Source organism: Panthera uncia, chromosome B4 (assembly GCF_023721935.1).
Source record: "Panthera uncia isolate 11264 chromosome B4, Puncia_PCG_1.0, whole genome shotgun sequence".
Classification (NCBI taxonomy): Eukaryota; Metazoa; Chordata; class Mammalia; order Carnivora; family Felidae; genus Panthera; species Panthera uncia.
The window spans coordinates 93,056,488-93,076,484 of NC_064809.1; the positions used below are offsets into that span (position 1 = coordinate 93,056,488).

At 37.8% G+C, this 19,997-nt stretch overlaps 1 protein-coding gene and 1 long non-coding RNA gene across 2 annotated transcripts in view; both read right to left on the reverse strand.

The window, feature by feature from the left end:
- Nucleotides 1–9,314, reverse strand: part of PTPRR (protein tyrosine phosphatase receptor type R) — a 259,664-nt gene extending 250,350 nt beyond the window's left edge. The window contains exons 1-2 of the mRNA XM_049627421.1: nucleotides 9,050–9,314; nucleotides 8,286–8,507 (exon numbers count right to left, since the gene is read on the reverse strand). Coding sequence (XP_049483378.1) covers nucleotides 8,286–8,507; nucleotides 9,050–9,092 — 265 coding nt within the window. The 5' untranslated portion in view covers nucleotides 9,093–9,314. The remainder of the gene's footprint in view (nucleotides 1–8,285; nucleotides 8,508–9,049) is intronic.
- A 1,277-nt stretch (nucleotides 9,315–10,591) lies between these two features.
- The window catches only part of LOC125919340 (uncharacterized), a 29,663-nt gene continuing 20,257 nt past the window's right edge, over nucleotides 10,592–19,997 (reverse strand). The window contains exon 6 of the long non-coding RNA XR_007456730.1: nucleotides 10,592–10,706. This is a non-coding gene — a long non-coding RNA (uncharacterized LOC125919340). The remainder of the gene's footprint in view (nucleotides 10,707–19,997) is intronic.

Genomic DNA, 19,997 nt, shown 5'->3' on the forward strand with positions numbered 1-19,997 from the left:
TCTCTCTGTCCCAAAAATAAAAATAAAAATAAAAATAAAAATAAAAATAAAAAAAAAAGAAAGATTAAGTAACTTGCCCTAAGTTACAGAGCTAGAAAGTGATCATGTGTGGATTTGAACCCGATCACAATATCATGCTCTTAACTACTATGGTATTCTGTTAAAGGTTATCTAAAAATATGGCATTTTCCCCTTTATTTTAATTTTCTCTTTACTTCTCTCTTTAAGCTATTTTATTTTCTTCCAGGGAGAATAAAAATACTGTCTTGAATCAACAAGGCAAAGCAAGTAAGTTGCATATAATTTAAAACCACACCACATGTTAGTGGATTGATGGGCTTTCAAGCTAACTCACCATATTATGTACAGCATTCTTTGTATGGAGCATCTTTCCCAGTAACCCAGTGATTGGAGTTGGCTCTGTACAGTTATGCATAGTGCTTGATCTCCCCTCCAGGGTCCATCAGGAGTTGGGGCGTTACTATAGTGAAAGAAGAGCAGTAGAGTCTTGCTCTGTACATGTTGCTGTATAGGCTGGTGAGACACTCTTATTCTGTGTTCATTTTGTGCTCTTTTCCAAGGATCAGTAGTTAAGGCTGCCTTAATCCATTGTGCACATTTAAATGAGGACGTGGACATTGCTTCAGGTCTGAACTAGGAATAAAATGATTCATGTCCTCACTGAACTTGGCATTTGCTTCGGTATAATTAAACATATTGATCTACGTTTAATACAGATACAGATACATTGCTGCATCATGTGAACTATTAGTTTTGCTTTGTTTTTGGTCCATGCGGCTGCAATTTTAATGGACACGAACATCTTAATAAATTGAAATCAAATGAGATTTGATTATGAGGACAGTCTTGATAGCCATTACGAGTAAAAAATTATTTAAATGGAAAGTGCTAATAACGTTCATAATATAAATTTGCTAATTGTCACTCTGTGGCAAATATCATTGCAATAGCAGACACTTTGCAGAGATGTTATCTGGGGAAAAAGCATTCGGAAATTTGATCTTAAAATAATAATTTGCCATTAAATATTTTTTCAAAGCTATTAAAATCCTTTATGCTGGGAAATATCAACGTTACTCTAAATGTGTCAGCATTTGTAAGTGCTTTGAAAATGAAGAATGCATTCATGGGCCAAGTAGGATCTTTCAAAATCCTCTTTTAAAGGGAAAAAATGGTTTTCTCTACCTTTTAAATTTGACTTTGTAAACAGTTTTTAAAAGATTCAGCAATAAACTTACCATAAAATATGACATCCATATTATCATTAGTACTAATGGAAATACATGGGTTTTGATGTGTGAGCCATCATTTTATAAAAAGTGACTTTTTACAATTCATAAACTAGTCTCCATTCTTCAGATATAAGCATGTCTCCCTTTAGGTGTAGCATTTTTCCATATGAAAAAAATGTATGGTATCCAAAAATTTTATGGTTCCATAAACACTTTGGCTACACATTAAAAGAGAGAAAGAAAATGTACACAGCCATTCAAATACTCCTAAATTTTCTGTGATGGTTTGTTTTTTGTTTGAGAGAGCAGCGGAAGATTGGATTATTTGGGGTCTTGATATATTGAACCCACTAACTCACACTTCCGCTTGATTTTGAATGTGTTAAGTGGCTCATATTTGTTATTGCAAGATAGATGATAACCAATCAGTAATCAAAATTAGGAGTTCTGGATCTATTCCTTAGTTCATAACTCTCACGCTATGTGTCTTATCTAATTCCTTGATCTATTTAAAATAAAGACATTCATCTCATTCCCATCCTGAAGTAGTATAAGAAACTCATTTAGGAATGTCTAACTAGGAGGAGTTCAACACACAACTCCACTACAACTATCATCATGCCCAGGGTGCACAAACTTATCCTACAAACTATGTTTAAATGAAAGCTTTTCTGTCCCATTTCATTTCTTTGTAACTAATCAATGTAAATTGGATTGAGGGAACAATAGTAAAATCAATTCTACTCTTCACAGTTATGAAGATAAGATGTAATCTCTTTAATTTAATTTATTATAATATATTTTGCCTAATACATCCTGAATGCGTTTATTCATTCATTGGACATTCACTGATGGCATACTAGGCAACAAGTTCTAGGAAATGGTATAGAAGCTACAATTCCATTATTATCCTCAAAAAGCTTCAATATACAGGCTAAGTACAATAACAGAAGAATATACAGGGCCCCAAAGGAAAACCCAGGAAAGTTACTTGAACGATGTGGGATATCAAAGGAAGGATTCTCAAAGTAGGCAATGCCTGATGAAGATTTGAAATGGGAGGAAGAGTTGTCTAGAAAAAGAAGCAGAGATGGGTATTTAAGATAAATGGACCAACATGTGAAAAGTATGAGAGGCAAGGCAAACCAAAAGAAATTTGGTCTTAGTGTGATAATAGTGTGCAAAGATGGCCGCCATGACAGGAAATAAGAATGGAATTAGCCAAGACCTGAGGGTGGAAGACTTTGCCCTGCTAATGAATTTGGGTTTTATTTTAAAAGAAAAGAAAATAGCTGTATTAAAGAATTGAACAAGGGGAGAACATGATCAGATATGCTTTTTTTTCAAGTTTTACCTCTGACATTATTATGAGGGATGGATGTGATAAGAGGATTGTATTGTAAGATACTATATGAGAAATAAGGACCTACCCCAAGGCAGTGATGTGAACATGGAGAGTGGAGAAGACTTGGTGACCTTTCAGATGAACACAGTAAAGGAGGGAGGGCACAGGATGAGTTATTAATTTCCGGCTTGGGTGATCATGGGGGATCTTGGTGTTATTCACAATGATACGAAATACAGAAATAAGAGCAATTGTGATGGGAAGCACTGAGTGCTAATAGATAAATATAAGGTGTTTGTGGGATATTCCGTGACTCCTAGGTAATTATAACTACATGACTGAGATTCAGGAGAAATATGTGAAATTAAAATATGGATTTAGGAATTTTTGATATGTAGATCTGAATATAATCATCCAGGGATATTGTACAGAGAGGGAAATAAAAGCAGACACATAAATTCTAGAAAGTGCTAACCATTAAATACTACTCAGAGGAAGACCTAAAAGTAGAAACTGAGGAATGGCTTGAGAGATAAGAGGGAAGCTAGAAAGTAGTGGCTATCCAATGGAAATCAGTGGGGAGAATTCTCAAATTCAGAAAGAGATAAAATTAGATAAATGATGTAAATATTCATTGGTAAGAAGAAGATAACTTAATTATGTTCAACATATCATAAATGGGACAATAAGATGAGGATTGGAGTTGGTAGAGAAACAGATGAGAAACAAAAAAGAGAATGATAAATGTGGATAATGCATTCCAGAATCTTTATAAGGCACTAGTCAGGGTATGATCTCCAATAAAATATGCAATCTTCAAGGTGTTAGGAGTGTGTGATGTTCAGTATACATATATATATGCCTCTGATGTGCCAAAGAAGTAGACAGGTTTGTCCAAGTGCTTTAAATCTTGTTTATAAATTAGCTATATGAATCCTTTTGTATCACAATAGCCATTCCTACATGTATGTACAAGGCATTTCACTAAGAAGTGAAAATATAGCGGAACCAGCAAGGCATTTGAGCTGCATAGCATCTGGTAATCAATTTGAAGGAGTTGATGTGCAGTTCTGGTCTCTTGCAAGCCCATCCGTATTGTTCTTAAGTTCACAATGCTGGAAAAGTCTGTTTGAGGTAGTATGTCCCCTGGGCATGTGAGGTCCTAGGGAGAAACCTGAGTGTTGGATAAAATGAGCTCTGTTGAAGTCCATTCTAGAAGTGGCTAAGTTGACTAAGCGTGTCTTGCATGGGTGCCAAGAAGCAGTTAAATGCAAAAGAGAGAGACCAAAAATATCACTGTGTTGTTTCTATTTATTCAATATAATTTAAGTCTTTAGTAGCTTTTATGCCAGGCACCGCCCCCAGGTGCTAGGCTGGGCAGGAACTGCAATAAATACAGCAGTAAACAAAACAGACAAATATCTTTGTCTTTAAGGAGCTTACATTTCAAAGGGGAAAGGAGGAATCACAGTAAACAAAACAAATAAGTTAAATATATGATATGGAAACTGGGGAAAAACCTCTGGGGAAAAAAGTAAAGCAGGAAAGGGTATTGAAGTTTTTTGGGGGGAGAAGATGAAATAAATATTAAATAGGATAGTTAGTGAGGGCCTTCCTGAGAAAGTAACATTTGAGTAGAAGGCTAAAATGAAGGGATTAAGCCAGAGATACTCGTGGAAAGAGTGTTTCAGGCAAAGAAAAATGCAAAACAAATGAGGTGGGCTAGTGCCTGGCATCTTCTTGGAACAGCAAGGAGACCAATGTGGCTGAAGACAGACAAAAAAGAGGACAGTAGTGAGAGATGATATCAAGGAGATAATGGGAGAAGAGAATATGGTAGAACCTGGGCCATTGTAAGGGTTGTGTTGAGCGATTTTGAACAGAAAAAACAAATTCTGGAGTTCATTGAGAAAAGACATTTTAAAATCTTAAAGAATAATGTATTATTTTCCTATCAATCTACCCTTTCTTTTGAAGGTGGTGCCTTTGCAAATGATTTCCCTGATCCTCCTGGTCTCACCATAGGAATCTTTCTTTCTCAAAGACTAGAGAAATTGACTGTGCATTTCTCTGAGAGTGAAGCTGTATCTTCAGAAGATACATCGAAGGCAGTCTTCGGTGCTGTCCAGAATGCTCAAGAGTAAGAACAACATGAACGTTTGAAAGAACCTTTTCCAGAGCTTAGAGAGAGAAATGCATTGAAATCACGTTCTGTTTTGTTGTTGTTGTTGTTGTTGTTGTTGTTTTTAGCAAAACATTCACTAGAAACAATAAAGCTTTCACATGAGAATTTTTAACAGCCCAAGACCTTCACTCCTTTGTAAGTAAAACACTACTCAATAAATATCATCTCCTGAAACAGAACATAGGTTTTTGGGCAAAGAAAGAGAAAAGACAAGGAAAAAATAAGCTTTGTGTAAATCTTGGGGTACCATCCATGTTATTGGGGCACACTTTCTTGGATATTCCTGAAGTAGTCTTTTCAACTGGAGTTTATGTATTACATTGGTTCATAGAAGGAGTAAAGAATGAGTACAGCTAGGTAAAAAGGATTTGACTAACTCAATGGTGGCCTTAACTCAATGGTGGCCACTAACTCAATGGTGGCCTTTCCTACTGTATGATTTCATACAATATACAGTCACAGGTCTGAACACATGCGTTTTCATCTTAACTGTGCTGTTAACTGGCATAACTGTTAAATAGTTAAATTTACTATTTAAAGTAAATACTGTCTACCATTTACTGGATCTTAGTTTTCTTACCCGAATAGTAAGCAGTTGGATAGACAATAACTACAACTTTCTTTGTTAGGGAGATCTAGGAAAGTGAGTTGCCATAGAAAGAGTTGAAACTGAGTTATTTAACAAGCTCTATGCTCAGTAATTTATTAGAATTATTTTACCTAAAGATGTTAATTACACAGTATTGTACCTCTCATCATCTTTTTGTTCCCACGGACAACCACAGTACTTTTCCCTATTAAGCCAGTTAAAACTCAGGGTTGGTCAGAATTTATTTATTTATTTATTTATTTATTTATTTATTTATTATTTTCTTGCTTGCTTATTATTTTGCATAGTGTCTTAGGTAATCATGACCAAATAATTGGAGATGGCACTCAAGTTGAAAACAGTTGGCTACCATCATTAGGGGAATGATTATCTGGAAGGCAACAGTTCCTTGTTGCCTGAGTAGAGCACTCACATCCTGTCAGCCAATTTCTCCCATCCCTAAACGGTTCTAATATGTTATCAGTTCCACCAGCATGAAGTAGCTGTTGGCACCCAGGGCATAACCAAAATGGACCAGTTAGCTTTTCAGTAAAGAGGGCGAAAAAAGAGAATTCTTTTCCCTCCTTTATAAGCCTCACTTCTATCCTGAGAGGAAAGCGTTCTGTAAAAGAAACAAACTCACTCAACAAGTAATCAATGACTTCTTGCTCTTTGTCCTCCCACCCATTCGCTTTCATATTACTCAAATCTACAGGAGCTTAGATCAAAAAATATGTGTTTCAGTTCCAATGAAAGTCCTAATAATGTTATTAGATAACTGTGATGAATTTTAATCTGATGACAGCTTGTGACCCACAAATTGCTGTTTAAAATTAAAATGCATTCAAAATGAAACTGGCAAGACAGCTACACTATTAAACTTGCAATCTGCTGTGAAAAAACACCTATCAAAAGCACTATATTAAATATGAATACAATTAATTTCTATATAGCATCTTGCAATTGAAATATGAAAATGATAGCCCAACAATGCATTGCCTTATCAATTTCAAATTGGTTGAATATTTTTTTTTTCAACTTAAGAAGTCAAAGTAGAGGTGGACAGGCTTGTGTCTGGTAATACACCCTTTGGCAGAGCTCCAGGTATAATCTAGGGCTAGAGACTTCTAGGTTTCCCCTTTGATCAACAAAATCCTCTACTTTCCTCATCCCAAATGTTCACCTACAATAAATTGAGAAATGTTTTCCACCTGCCTAGATTGAAGTTTATTTATAACTTTGAAGCTATAATTGCTCAAGATACATTAAGTGTAATCTTTAGAATTTCTTATATATTAGTTTTCAAGAATGACTACACTGACATTTTTGATAGATCAGCTAAATCATTCTTAAACTTGGTAAGAACTGAGGCTTTTTCTTTAAAAAAATTTTTTTTGGCAATGGATGTTTGTATCAGTGCTGTCATTAAACATAATAATGTAAATAAAACTCAACCCAATGTGCATATTTTCATCCCAAATTTCAACATTAAACAACTGTATGTAGTAATAAAATGATGCAGTACAGCTGTTTGCAAATAAGTTAATGACCAAGTCAAAGCTATTTGCTAGTTTTTAAAAGGTGCCAAAGAACTATTGAAAATTTCTCAATAAAACATCATAATTATAACAATTAACATGTGTACTTAACTATAGCCTTAATATTCTCGTGTATTACTTGTTGAAGAGGTTCACAATACATTAAAAAAGCACAAGCTAGAAATGAGGAAGTACCATATTTTACTTGCATTATTGCACACATAGGAAAGGAACTCACCCACTCTTTTTAAAAGATACCACAAGAATTGTGATTTTGCAGCCATTATTTTTATTCATTACCCCTGGGATATAATACATGCTCAATAAATGTTAGGCGAAGGAATGAATGAGTATGTGTGATTGGGTGACAAGAGAACTCGGGGAAAATATCTAGTCTTTGGTTGCTACAGGACTACTGCATGGACAACTGCTGTCGCAGTAGGGTGCCCAAAAATCTCTCTGCCATATTCTATTTTGGTACATGTGTGTGTAAAAATGATAAAGGATTCAGTCCAGCAAGTCCTTGCATTACACAGACTGCATGTATCCAAAAAGCAGGATCTGTAGTGGCATTGCATATAAAATTCCCCAGGTACCCTCTAAGGTTTGCTCCCATATGAAATCTAATATTGGTTCTGATGTCAAATATGTTTATATTTGGGCGCAGTCTCACTGTCACTCTTGGCCGGTCCTCCCCAAATCTGTCCCAGGGACAGTGCCTACCCTGGGGTTGTCAGCCTTGAAACTGTGATTGGGTTTTTGTTTGGTGCCCTCGGACGCTGACCATGATGCTGAAAGAGAAGAGGGGGCCCTATTTTAAACCTTCCTTTCTTCTTATTGGCTTAGAAAATTCGAGTGACAAGAGCAGGGGCCAAAGGAGCCTGGAGCGGCATCATTAACGTGAACCATGTATTTCGATCTTTTGGGCGGAGATGTGGTCCTTCAGGTTACAGCCAATGCATCCCTGCGAGCTCTCGCTAAGCCCAGGGACCTTAGGATGTAGCCGCTGCAGTAGAAAAGGTTACATTCAGCAGGATGTCTTGTCTGTCTCCTGAAAAATTGGCAGTCAAGTGCATAGCCTAGAGACAGGATTAGGGAGGGAGTCTAGATGGAGGGGAAGCAAACCTGTGTTCATATTCAAAATGTTCACTACGATTCGTACCAGGTAAGGAAAAATCGAGGGCTGATTTTAGCTTAAGTTTTCCGCCTCAGTCTTCCAACAGGTGCACAACTCCCTCACCCCTTGCCTGTCAGTACTGTCCTGCTTTGCCTTTCTACAGCTTTCTCGGCGAGGCAAGCTTTTCCTAGAGTCCTCAAGCATGTGCAGTTTCCCATCTCATACACAGCTCCAGCTCTACGCCCCGCCACCCCTTACCTGCAGCGTGAAGATTAAGAAGCAGGCACAGCGCAGGGAGGCAGACTGCTGTCCGCATAGTGCTTGCATTGAGCGGTGGAGGGGGAACTCCGCCACGACCCCACTTCAGGCAAAGTGTTATTAGAAAGAGCCACCGCCAAGGGTCCTCTGGTCTCCGGGTTTCATTCTCAGGTCCTGGCTGGGCTCGCAGAGGTCTGTGGCGCCGACAGAAGCCAGCACCAGCTTCGCCTCCCGAAGAGAGGGCGAGAGGGAGGATGAGTAGGAGGCGGCTAGGAGGGGGGCGGAGCAGGGCAGGGCGAGGCGCTCGGCGGCGGCTGCTGCTCGGCCTTCTGGAAGCCCGCAGCCGCCGCGGAGAAGGCGGGGTGGACTCCCGCGCCAGCCCCGGAGCCCTCCGCGCGGGGCCAGCGCAGAGCCAGCAGCAGCCAGACGCGCCGCGCCAACTGAGCATGCCCAGCGCTGGCCCTCGCGCCGCACAGAGTTTCAAAGTGGATTCCACTTCTCCGGGTCTTCGCGGCGGCTGCGAGGGGGGCTGGCTGCTCCGAGGGGGGCTGGCTCCTGCGAGGGGGGCGTCTAGCGGCGGTTCTTAGTGAGAGCCCGTCTAAGACCCGGGGCTGGGTGGGGAGGGATAAATTTGGGCCTGACCAGAGGAACCACAGGACCTTAAGACCCACCCTAGTCCCTCCTCTGCACGTGGACAGGGCTCCCTGCTGGCCCAAGGGTGCCCAGGGCTGCCCATACGAATAGAGAATTCGGTGGTATCTTACCCTTGCTGAGTTTGCGAGCACCGTGGGCTGCCTGGGGAAGCATTCCCAAAGCACCTGCTGGGGACCGTGCCTTGCGGGTGACTCCTTTCTGGCAGCTTTCCTCTTTTCCTTTCTCTTTCCCCTTTCTCCAGCTCGATCCCTGTGTTTAAACTTTCTGTCGACTCAAGTCCATGACCATAGTGAGAGAAAGAAGTGAGGTCATACTTTTAGACTAGTAGGATGTAATGTGTAATTGAGGTAATTATGTCTGGTCTTCATTTTCCTTTCTAAGGTGAAAGGTAATAGAATCAGCTCTGTAACTGGACTCCTCTGGTCCCGCTCGTGTCTCTAGGGAGCCTACAACAGTCTGGGCAATAGAGGTGACACCTCCCCCCCCCCCCCCATCTAAGACTTTGGAGGATGAAGATCCTTATATTAGTCTAGTAAGTAATTACTCCTAATCATAAAACACGCCCGGCCAGTCTACTCTCCCTTAACCATCCCAGGAGCACTGACCTTTCTGCCTCTGTGTCTTCATGGGATGCCCTTGGCCCCTTCCCAGTTAACTTCCTCCTGCATCACCACCACACTCAAACTTACAAAGGTCTAACCTTGGTCTCACTTCCAGAAAGCCCTGGCCCACCTCCAGATTACAGTGAATTTACCTTCTACACACAACATCTGCCTCATTTTTTTCACCAGATATTCATTTATCTGTGGTTTGTCTTACAATACAGATGAAAGCTCGATAAGAACTTCTGCATCTTTGTATCACTTAAATTGAATAAAGCCTTTCCAGGCAAATAAGAGGTACTAATAAACGTTTGTTGAATTGAACTGCATGCTCACTTGATGCTTTCTTTCTCCATCCACTGTGAATTGGGACAACTAATAGGAAATATGCTACCCACAGAGCTTAAATCAGGCAAGCTGTCATAGGATCTGAGAGCCCAGCCATATCATTGCCTCTATAATTTATTTCAGCTCTAGCACTGAGACACAAGGCCAGGAATTGCATGACAGGTGGGAGAAGGAAAGAATGACATATATATTTTAATATTAGACAAGTCTTTGATGCTGAGAATAGAGATATATGCAACTGCATTTTCCCAACCCCTGGACGCACCCCCACAAGTGTACCCTGCCCCATTTCTGTGGCACTACTATTTCACCCCAAAACACTCTAAGTTGCAACCTCTTCCCCTACTCCAGATTCATCTTTTCCTGGTCTCCTTTTCCCATAGTGTGCAACACTTTCTAGCATACCCAAAGAATTATTTATTAAATCTGTCATATTTTCCATTTCCCTATCTTGTTTCCAATCCCTGCAGTGGAATCTGACCCACAATGGCAGAGATCTTTGGCAATTTTATTCACTGAGGCATCGTGACTGATTAGAACAATGCTTCTTTCAAAATCGGTGCTCAAAAAAAGAATAAATTAAAAGCAACTAGTTGGTGAAGTTCAATACTCTACCATTAGCCTAGCTCTTAGCCATTAGTCTAGCTCTTTGGAGTTCATACTGAATAGATATTCCAGATAATTTATTTAGCTGTGCTTAAAGCTTAGAGGATTAACCCTTCTCATCTAACATCTGGTACTAGAGTTACTGTATAGAATTGGGGGAAATAATAGTAGCCCACTTACAATGGTTTTGCTTCTCTTGTTTTCTTCCTTCCTAAGACAAAAAGTTAAAAAAAAAAAAAAAAGAAAGAAAAAAGAAATGATGGGGCACCTGGGTGGCTCAGTTGGTTAAGCACTCAACTCTTGAACTCCAGTCATGATCTCACAATCAGTGAATTTGAGACACCCATCAGATTCTCTCTGCTTGGGATTTTCTCTCTCCTCTCTCTCTCTCTCTCTCTCTCTCTCTCTGCCCCTCCCCTGCTCATGCTCTCTCTCTCTCAAAATAAATAACTTTAAAAAACCCCACTAATTACCAAACTTAAACAGGTCTCCAAGAAGAAAATGCACATAAGATCATGAAACAATGCCCTAACATTGCCCTGAACCCCTTGCTCTCCTACAGATAATTCCAGCATGTTCAGGGAAAGGGGAGGAGCATTTAAAGTTTCAAATAATATAATTGGCTGTGACTTTGCCAATGAGCAGTCAGCTAGCTATTTATTTTGCCCAGGGGTACAGGTAGTTGAATTATTAAACTTTGCATGAAAATCCCCTTAGCAGCAAAATTTTCCAATTTCCAATTGCCTAGATATACTACAAAAATAGTTCAGTATGGTAAAAATAACCTCGAGTGAGCTATAATTTTGGTGATGGGACATTCATTATTAATTTACTTGAAAAGGATAAAGGATTAAGAAAAATTCATATTCCTTGGCAAGTCGATCTAATATACTTCTAATGGATTTGATCCCACAATGTGTGAAGTCAAAGGACAATAAGTGAATTAGCCAATTAGTGCAAAAGCTAACCCCTTAACTCTTTGAGCAATATTCCCTGTGAGTCCTTAGATGCTGCTTTCCCTTGACTCTGTGACCTAATGCCTGTGAAGGGAATTTTGGTGTTTTAGAGGAGAAAGAGTTAAAACACTGCACCAAGGTTTTACAAATTAGTATCAATTCAGAGGCATGGAAACTAATATAAGAGTGCCATAGAAATTAGTACAGGCCCACAGAGTGGTGTCCTCAAGGAAATCATTTACATTTTGAAAAATAAATGGGAAATTCATAACATATGACTTTTCTTTCTCGGTAGATGTATAATCTCTGTGTCTTAAGACATGAGATTCAGGGAGAATTTATAACAAGAGAAGCCTTTCAGAGCTTTTTCTCAAAACAAATTTAACTGTTTTAAGCCTGCACATTAATTTGCCTATAAATGGATGGTGATCATTCATGTTGGCGGTCTTTCCTGAGAACACTATAAACAGAGATATTAGATCTACTGACTGTTAGTTTCCTACTCAAGTCATTTAGATTAGTATTATTCCTTAACTATAATGATATCTAACATTGATTGAACGTTTCCTATGTGACAAGCTCTGTTCTAAGCATATGGATGTCCCATTTATTTTTATTTTATTTTATTTTTTATTTTAGAAAGAGAGAGAAAATGAGCAGGGAGGAGAGGGCAGAGAGAGAGAGAGAAAGTGCACAAGCAGAGGAAGGGCAGAGGAAGAGAGAGAATCTTAAGCAGGCTTCATGCTCAGTGTGGATCCCACAACCTTGGGATCATGACCTGAGCTGAAACCAAGAGTCAAAGGCTCAACTGAGCCACCCAGGTGCCCCTGGATGTCCCATTTAAACTTTATAATATCCCTACAAAGAGGCATTACCATCATCTCATTTTAGAGATGAGACAGTTGAGCTACAGAGAAGTAACTTGTTCAAAATCAAGTCATAAGTAATCAACCGAAGGGCAAGTTGTTAAAGTTAGGATGCAGAATCAGATAATTTGATTCCAAACTGCTACAATGTATTACTACATATATAATAAAAGTACACAGTATAAGTTGTAGGCAGCTCACTAGAATTAGATCGGGGCCAGGGCAGGAGCTCCTGACCCGAGATCTGGCAGTGACTAGCTCTGTGTTGAGAAACACCCATAGGTGAATGTCTCAAAGAGGATGAAACACTGCTTGTGGCAGTGGGCACTGGGATCTAGAATCTAGTGAACAAAGACAAATAGCAAGTCAAACCATGCTTAGAAGAACCATAGTAGAAGATGCTTATGGTAAAATAGAGCGGCATAGAGGAAATGATCTCTTCTAGGGAGGGTGGCAGCAGAGGTGGGGACGTGTAGCAGGCAAGAAACTGTTGTTGAAGAGCAGCGAATGAGCTGAGTCTGTCTAGATAAATAATTTCTAACTGCTATACATATAGACAGAGGCCAGGGGATTGTGTGAGCCAGTAGGAGAGACATGAAATGGTGAAATGGCTTCAAGAAACTTCTGAACGTGTACAAGAATAGGTGACAGTGACCAACAATTCACTGCGATTTGTAATGTATTTACCCTGCCGCATCCTTTACACAGTCACATTATTAACCCCAAAGTCTTTCCTTTTGTCTGAGAGGTGTCTCCGTGTAAGAGGAAGAAAGAAGAGTAACAATTTACTTTTACCTAATAAAGAATTGATGTGAATTTAAATATATTCAAAGTGATGTAAATTAAACTATATTCAGTGTGAAAAGGAATGAATTGGAAATTCATGGATGAAGATCTCATGTTCAGGTGTTTGGATTCATCATTAATTTTTAAAAATATTCTCTCAACCATAACAGGGCAGAACAATATACCCTTCTGTATGGACATATGGTGAAGGAAACAGTGAAGTTACAAAAGGCACTAAGAATGGGATGGAAAAGAGCTAAAATTTACAAACTATATGTTATCACATTGAACTCTCACAAGAGCTTTATGGGGTATTATTCCCCCTTTGTGATGAAGGAAGAAGCTGAAACTCAATGAGGCTAGTAATTTGTCCGTGGTCATCTAGTTGGTAAGTGATAAAGCTGGGATTAGAACTCTGGTCTGGTGAGTCCTCGCAACAGGGTTAATGAAAGCATTTACTTCATGGCTTAAATGGAAAACATAGTAGTTTTAACCCAAGAAACAGACTTTGAGATGATTAATAGCAATTAAAATTTACAACTTAACACAGCCTTGAGATTTATCTATTTGAAGTGTTTGAGACACACACAGATACACAAACAGCAATATGTATTCTAAGAAAAAAAATTAGGTACCCAAAATAAGGTATATATTTTTCTATACATATGTGAAATATGATATCCTAGACAAATACAAAATATCAAAGACAGAAAGTGTATGATTACCTATGGATTCTGCTATTGGTTCATCATTAAAATTCTATTCAAAATGAGGTATGAACTTTCCTTGGAGCTAGCCCTTGGTACGATGTATCGTACTGTCATCTTTCTCTTCTCTCCCTCTGGCACTGCAAAGGTCAGATCCATCCAAGATGTCGGTAATAGATTTACAAACCGCTGACTCTCCTGCATTAGCTCTTTGTCCATCCCAAGACACTAATTAGGCTGCACTTACACCATCCATCATCCTGAGCAGCACACAGATGTGAGGCTTCTATTATGGCTTACACTAGCTACTTGGGGCCAGTCAAACACATTTTCTACAGTGCTTGGTCATTGTTCTGGGTTTCCTTGAATGAGGCCACTTTGGAACAACTCCTTCACCTAATAGCCCAAAATATTAAGAGTATCCTGGAAATATAGCTATGGTTTGATTAGATCACTTAATCCCAATCCACTCTGTTTCATTATTTTCTCACAAAACTAAGATGATGTAAAAGGACATCTCCAAAATATGGGACTTCATGCCTCTGTCACTGGTATCTTGAAACCTGCTGGGGTGAGCATGATGTTTCATGCTTCAATGCTTCTCTCTGTCTCCTACTTCTTTCTTTCTCTCATTCTTGCAGCTGTATGTCTACAGTAGGTAAAAGGCTAACTTAACAGTTTATGGTTTGGTTTTGAGAAATATTTTAAGATTAAAACATTCCTTAGTGAAAGACCTCTACAACAGGGAAGGGAGAGTTAGAGGAAATCTTACTAAAAATATCAACTGTAACATGACCACTAATACTCCGAAATAACTAAGCAGTCATCTGTTTATGACCACAATTTAAATCATTCATCAGAAATAAATAAAACATTAAAAAAAAATTTAAGGGGCGCCTGGGTGGCTCAGTCGGTTGAGCATCTGACTTCGGCTCAGGTCACGATCTCGCGGTCCGTGAGTTCGAGCCCCGCGTCGGGCTCTGGGCTGATGGCTCAGAGCCTGGAGCCTGCTTCCGATTCTGTGTCTCCCTCTCTCTCTGACCCTCCCCCGTTCATGCTCTGTCTCTCTCTGTCTCAAAAATAAATAAAACGTTAAAAAAAAATAAAATAAATCATTCATCAGAATCCATGTGTGCTGGGACAATGCTAGTGCCTTTCTTCATTGAATAGACGAGGAAAAATCAGCTGAAGTCAAGTTACAATGTGATATGGTATGTTACATATTTTCTAAAAACAGTGGCATAATCTGCTGACATTTCACTGATACATGATTTATTTTAAATAGTTAAGTATATATTGAGTACCCATGATGAGCCAAGAAGTGTCTTTAGTATTTGGGATACATTGCTGACCAAAATGGATAAAAATTCCTGCCTTCATGAAGCTTACATTCTAGGAGGAAGAAATATGCATTGAACAATAAATGTAAGAAATAAGTAAATTATATAGTATGGTGGAAGGTGATAACTGCTATGGGAAAATGTAAAAGTAGATCAAAATAAGGGGAATTTGGGGAGTAGGGATTGGGGAGAGATGTGAGTACAAGGAGTTTACAGAATAAAATGGGATTTTTAAGAAAAGCCATGTGGAGAAGAAGAGCATTGAGCAGAAACTAGGAGTTGGTAAAGGAGTTATGAAAGCAGGTACTTGGTTAAAAAATTTTCCAGGAGGTGGAAATAGCTACAGCAGAAGCTTTTGTGATTATGTAGAAACCTTAACCAATCTGAAAAACTGTACTGTGTCAGAAGTAATTTCCAGCATACCTTTAAATATATGAAGTATTTAAGGAGAAATGTAATTGAAAAAAAAAAGCCAAATTACACTAAATGAATAACTCTCTACCAGAGCTTTTTATTGATTCAAGTTGCACTGATTTGAAATTACATTGACACAACTGTGCAAATAACAAAGCTATTTGTCTCAGAGATTATAACTGCCCAAGGCTAACTGACAGAGCAACTCAGAATTCTACTTTTTTTTTTTCATATTTTTGGTGAACATCTTGTTAATTAAGTAAAATAAACACCTTATTGATTTAGAAATGTGGGTCATACTTTGATACTTTATTCATCTTAGGAACTTAGAGGAAAATTGTGTGAACTGGCTTTACAGTAAACAACTAAAAAAAAAAAAGAAGAAGTCAGTCTAATGTATTATGGATGAGAAATTTAAGCAGGAAAAGAATGAGAAAAATACGCTACCAAGCATTTTTGTGTTCTTGGCTTCCTGCTTGGCAAATGGCATCAAAATATTTGGGTTAGGTATTTTCCAAATGCTGGAGAGTAAAGAATAAAGATTTCATGAATTCTCTGTTTCTTAGAATAGCTTCAGCAAATAATTTTAATTTTTTATTATTTGGGGATAGGATAGAAGTGGCTTCATTTCATATGTTAATAAAATGTATTTTTATTCAATTCCATGTGATAAATACCCACCCAAATACTGTTTTGTTATTAATACAAATGGAGACAAAATATAAACCATTCCTCTTACAAGAGTTTTCTGGATCCTCGAGTCTTAGAAATAGCTCTACTTTAGAAAAAAGGTAAGCAACTAGTCTAGATTTTGACTGCAGAACTTAAAATCATATTTTATATTAGGCTTATGCCAAAAGTGATTATCACAAAGACTGTACTCCTTTCAAACCAAATTCAGTGGTAAATTTGGAAATAATATCAAATTTAACTACCTTTGAATCAGCCATAAATAGACAGCAATCCAACTTTACCTCACTATTTCTAGGAAGTGGGAAAAACAGGCATGATATTTCTAAAGTTTTCTTTTATCTAAATTAATTGTCCTCAGTGTGGAGGTGAATGTTCTAAATTACAAAAGTGAAAACACCCATTGCACAACAGACAAAATAGAAAGACAATAAAATGTTCCCATAGATTCCATTAACTGGTGGTAAGCACCATTAACATTTTGCTGTGTGTATTCTACCACTACCCTGGGTATAGACGTGTTTATGCACGTGAGTATTTACAATTCTTGTTTATTTTAACATAATTTTTACACCCCCGGGAGCATACTGTGGATTTGGAAGCTTTTCTTTACCTAATAGTATGGTGGGAACATATTTCCATGTCAATATTTTTAACTGTTACATAGCTTTGCACTATAGCGTTCTATTTTTGACTTAGTTTTTAGAGCTCTTCCTCGGTTAAAGTGAACTGCTTTAGAAGAGCAAGAAAAGGCATTCAAATGATGTTCATTTACCTCTTAAAACGTTTGAAAGCTGTATTTCTAACATGGCGGTTCTAGTGCTGATGAAGCCATTGACCCATGAAAAGAAGAGATTCCCAAGTGTCAAAACCTAGTGTCGGGAATAGGACATCAGAGATTCTGAGTCACATCTTGACCTGTAGCAAATTAGGAAGAACCTAAATGTGTACATTCCAAATAGGGATCCTGCTTTTTCTAAGAATGTTGGCTAAAAGCGGAAGGTGAATGAGAAGACTTTGCTCCCTTTTCATTATCTCTGGATAACTCAGTTGACTAACACTGGAATTATCATCACAGGAAATACCATCAGGTAAAAAGTACTGGAGAGTGAACTGCATAAATCGGAGTTATATGTAATCGTGGTATCTCCTTTCTTTTTGAAAAATTACTTTTCTTTGCTTTTCATCTCTTTTTATTAAAAAAAGAAAAAAAAAACCTTAACAATATACCTATCCTCTTCTGTTCCTCTTCAGATGTAATGACTATTATGATCTTATAGTTTATCATTCCTAATCATGTCTTTGAATTTTATTGGAGGTATCTGTAAAAAACATGCAGCAATTTTTTTATTTTAATTTTTATTAACTGGCATTACATCCCATAAAAATAAATCATTTCCACTTTTTTCCTCTATTATAGTTCTTTTCCTTTCTTTTCTTTTTTATTATTTTTTAAAAATATGTTAAGTTGATTATTGTTTCAAGACAGTAATTTCCCATTAGGAATACATTCTATTTTATATTTTTTTAAAATGTTAATTTGTTTATTATTTTTGAGAGAGAGAGAGAGAGAAAGAGAGAGAATGAGAAAACACAAGTGGAGGAGGGGCAGAAAGAGAGGGAGACTCAGAATCTGAAGCAGGCATCCGAGCTGTCAGCACAGAGCCCTTCATGGGGCTCAAACTAATGAACTGTGAGATCATGACCTGAGCCAAAATCAAACACTTAAGCAACTGAGCCACCCAGTCACCCCTCCAATTTGCATTGTTAATAGCAGTGTATAAGAATACAAATTTTCCTATAGCTCCACACATAAGTATCAGACTTACTCACTATTTTGCCAAATCAGTGCATATGAAATAGCATCTCATTTTTAAAATTCATCTTTTCTTGACTACAAATAAAAACATGTTTAAAAATGTTTAATGGAAGCGCCTGGGTGGCTCAGTCCGTTAAGCGTTTGACATCGCCTCAGGTCATGATCTTGGGGTTTGTGAGTTCGGTCCCCCTTCAGGCTCTGTGCTGACAGCTCAGAGCCTGGAGCCTGCTTCGGATTCCGTGTCTTATTCTCTCTCTGCCACTCCCCCACTTGTGCTCTGTCTCTCTCTGTCTCTCAAAAACAAGTAAATGTAGGGGCACCTGGGTGGCTCAGTCAGTTAAGCACGTTAGGCTCAGGTCATGATCTCGTGGTTTGTGAGTTTGAGCTCAGCGTCAGGCTATGTGCTGACAGCTCAAAGCCTGGAGCCTGCTTCTGGTTATGTGTCTCCCCCTCTCTCTGCCCCTCCCATTCTCATGCTTTCTGTCTCTCAATAATAAATAAAGAAGAAAGAAAGAAAGAAAGAAAGAAAGAAAGAAAGAAAGAAAGAAAGAAATGTAAAAAAAAAATTCAAATGTTTAAAGGACAACAGTGTTTCCTATTCTATAAGTTGCCTTTTTATATCCTTTGCCTATTTTTCTTTTATTAATTGATTTTTAGAAGTTTTCTATATAGTCTAGAATTTAGATAATAAGCACTTGATTTTTATTATGCTGCAAAAATTCTGTCACTGTATGATTTTTCTTTTCATTTTTATAGTGTGCTTTGATCAATAGTTCTTAATTTTAATGTAGCCATACTTATTAATTAGTCTGGATAGAGGTTTACTAATTTTATTGATCTTTTTCACAAAACAGAATTTTTGTTTCATTGAGTTTTCTTTTTTTTTAATTTCAAAGATTTCTGCTTTTGTCTTTACCCTTTCTTCTGCTTGCTTTGCACTTAATTTACTCATTTTTTTCTACTTTCTTAAGGTGGAAACATAGATCTTGGATTTGTGAAAAAAATTTTAATATAAACATGTAATGTGCCCAGTAATCACTGCGTTAGTACTTTCCACCAATTTTCTTATCTGTATTTTCATTTTCACTCAATTGAAATTAATCTCAAATTTCGTACATAATTTTCTTTCCAGTTCATAGGTGATTTAGAAGTGTGTTATTTAATCTCCAAATATTTGGGTAATTTTCCAGATGTTTTTGTTATTATTTGAGTGAATTCCATTACGGTCTGAGAGTATATGCTACATGATTTCAATTACGTTAAATTTGTTAAAAACTGTTTTATACCGAGAATATAGTCTATCATGGAGAATGTTCCATGGGCACTTGAAAACAAAATGTGTATTTTGTGTTGTATAGTGTGTTCTAGAAATGTTAATTAGGTTAAGCTGGTTAATCGTGTTGCTCAGGTCTTCTATATCCTTATCGATTTTCTTTTTTTGTCTACTTGTTGTATTGATTACTGAGAGATGAATGTAGAATTCTCTGACCACATGTGTAGATCTGTATTTATCCTCTGAGCTTAATCAATTTTTGCTTCATGTATTGGGGACATCTCCTGTTAGGTGCATGTTGCAATTGTTATGTCTTGGGAAATTGAGATTTGTATCATTATGCAATATATTTTAGAAGCCTTTTTATCCTTGAAATATTTCTTGTTCTCAAGTCTACTTTGCTGACATTAAAGCTACTCCAACTCTTTTTTGATTAGCATTCACATAGTTTTATCTTTTGACCTATTTATGTCTTTATTTATTAATTTTTTTATTAAAAAAATTTTTTAATGTTTATTCATTTTTGAGAGACAGAGAAAGAATGGGGGCAGGGGAGGGGCAGAGAGATAGAGATAGAGATAGAGATAGAGAGAGAGAGAGAGAGAGAGAGAATGTGAAGCAGGCTCCAGGCTCTGAGCTGTGAGCACAGAG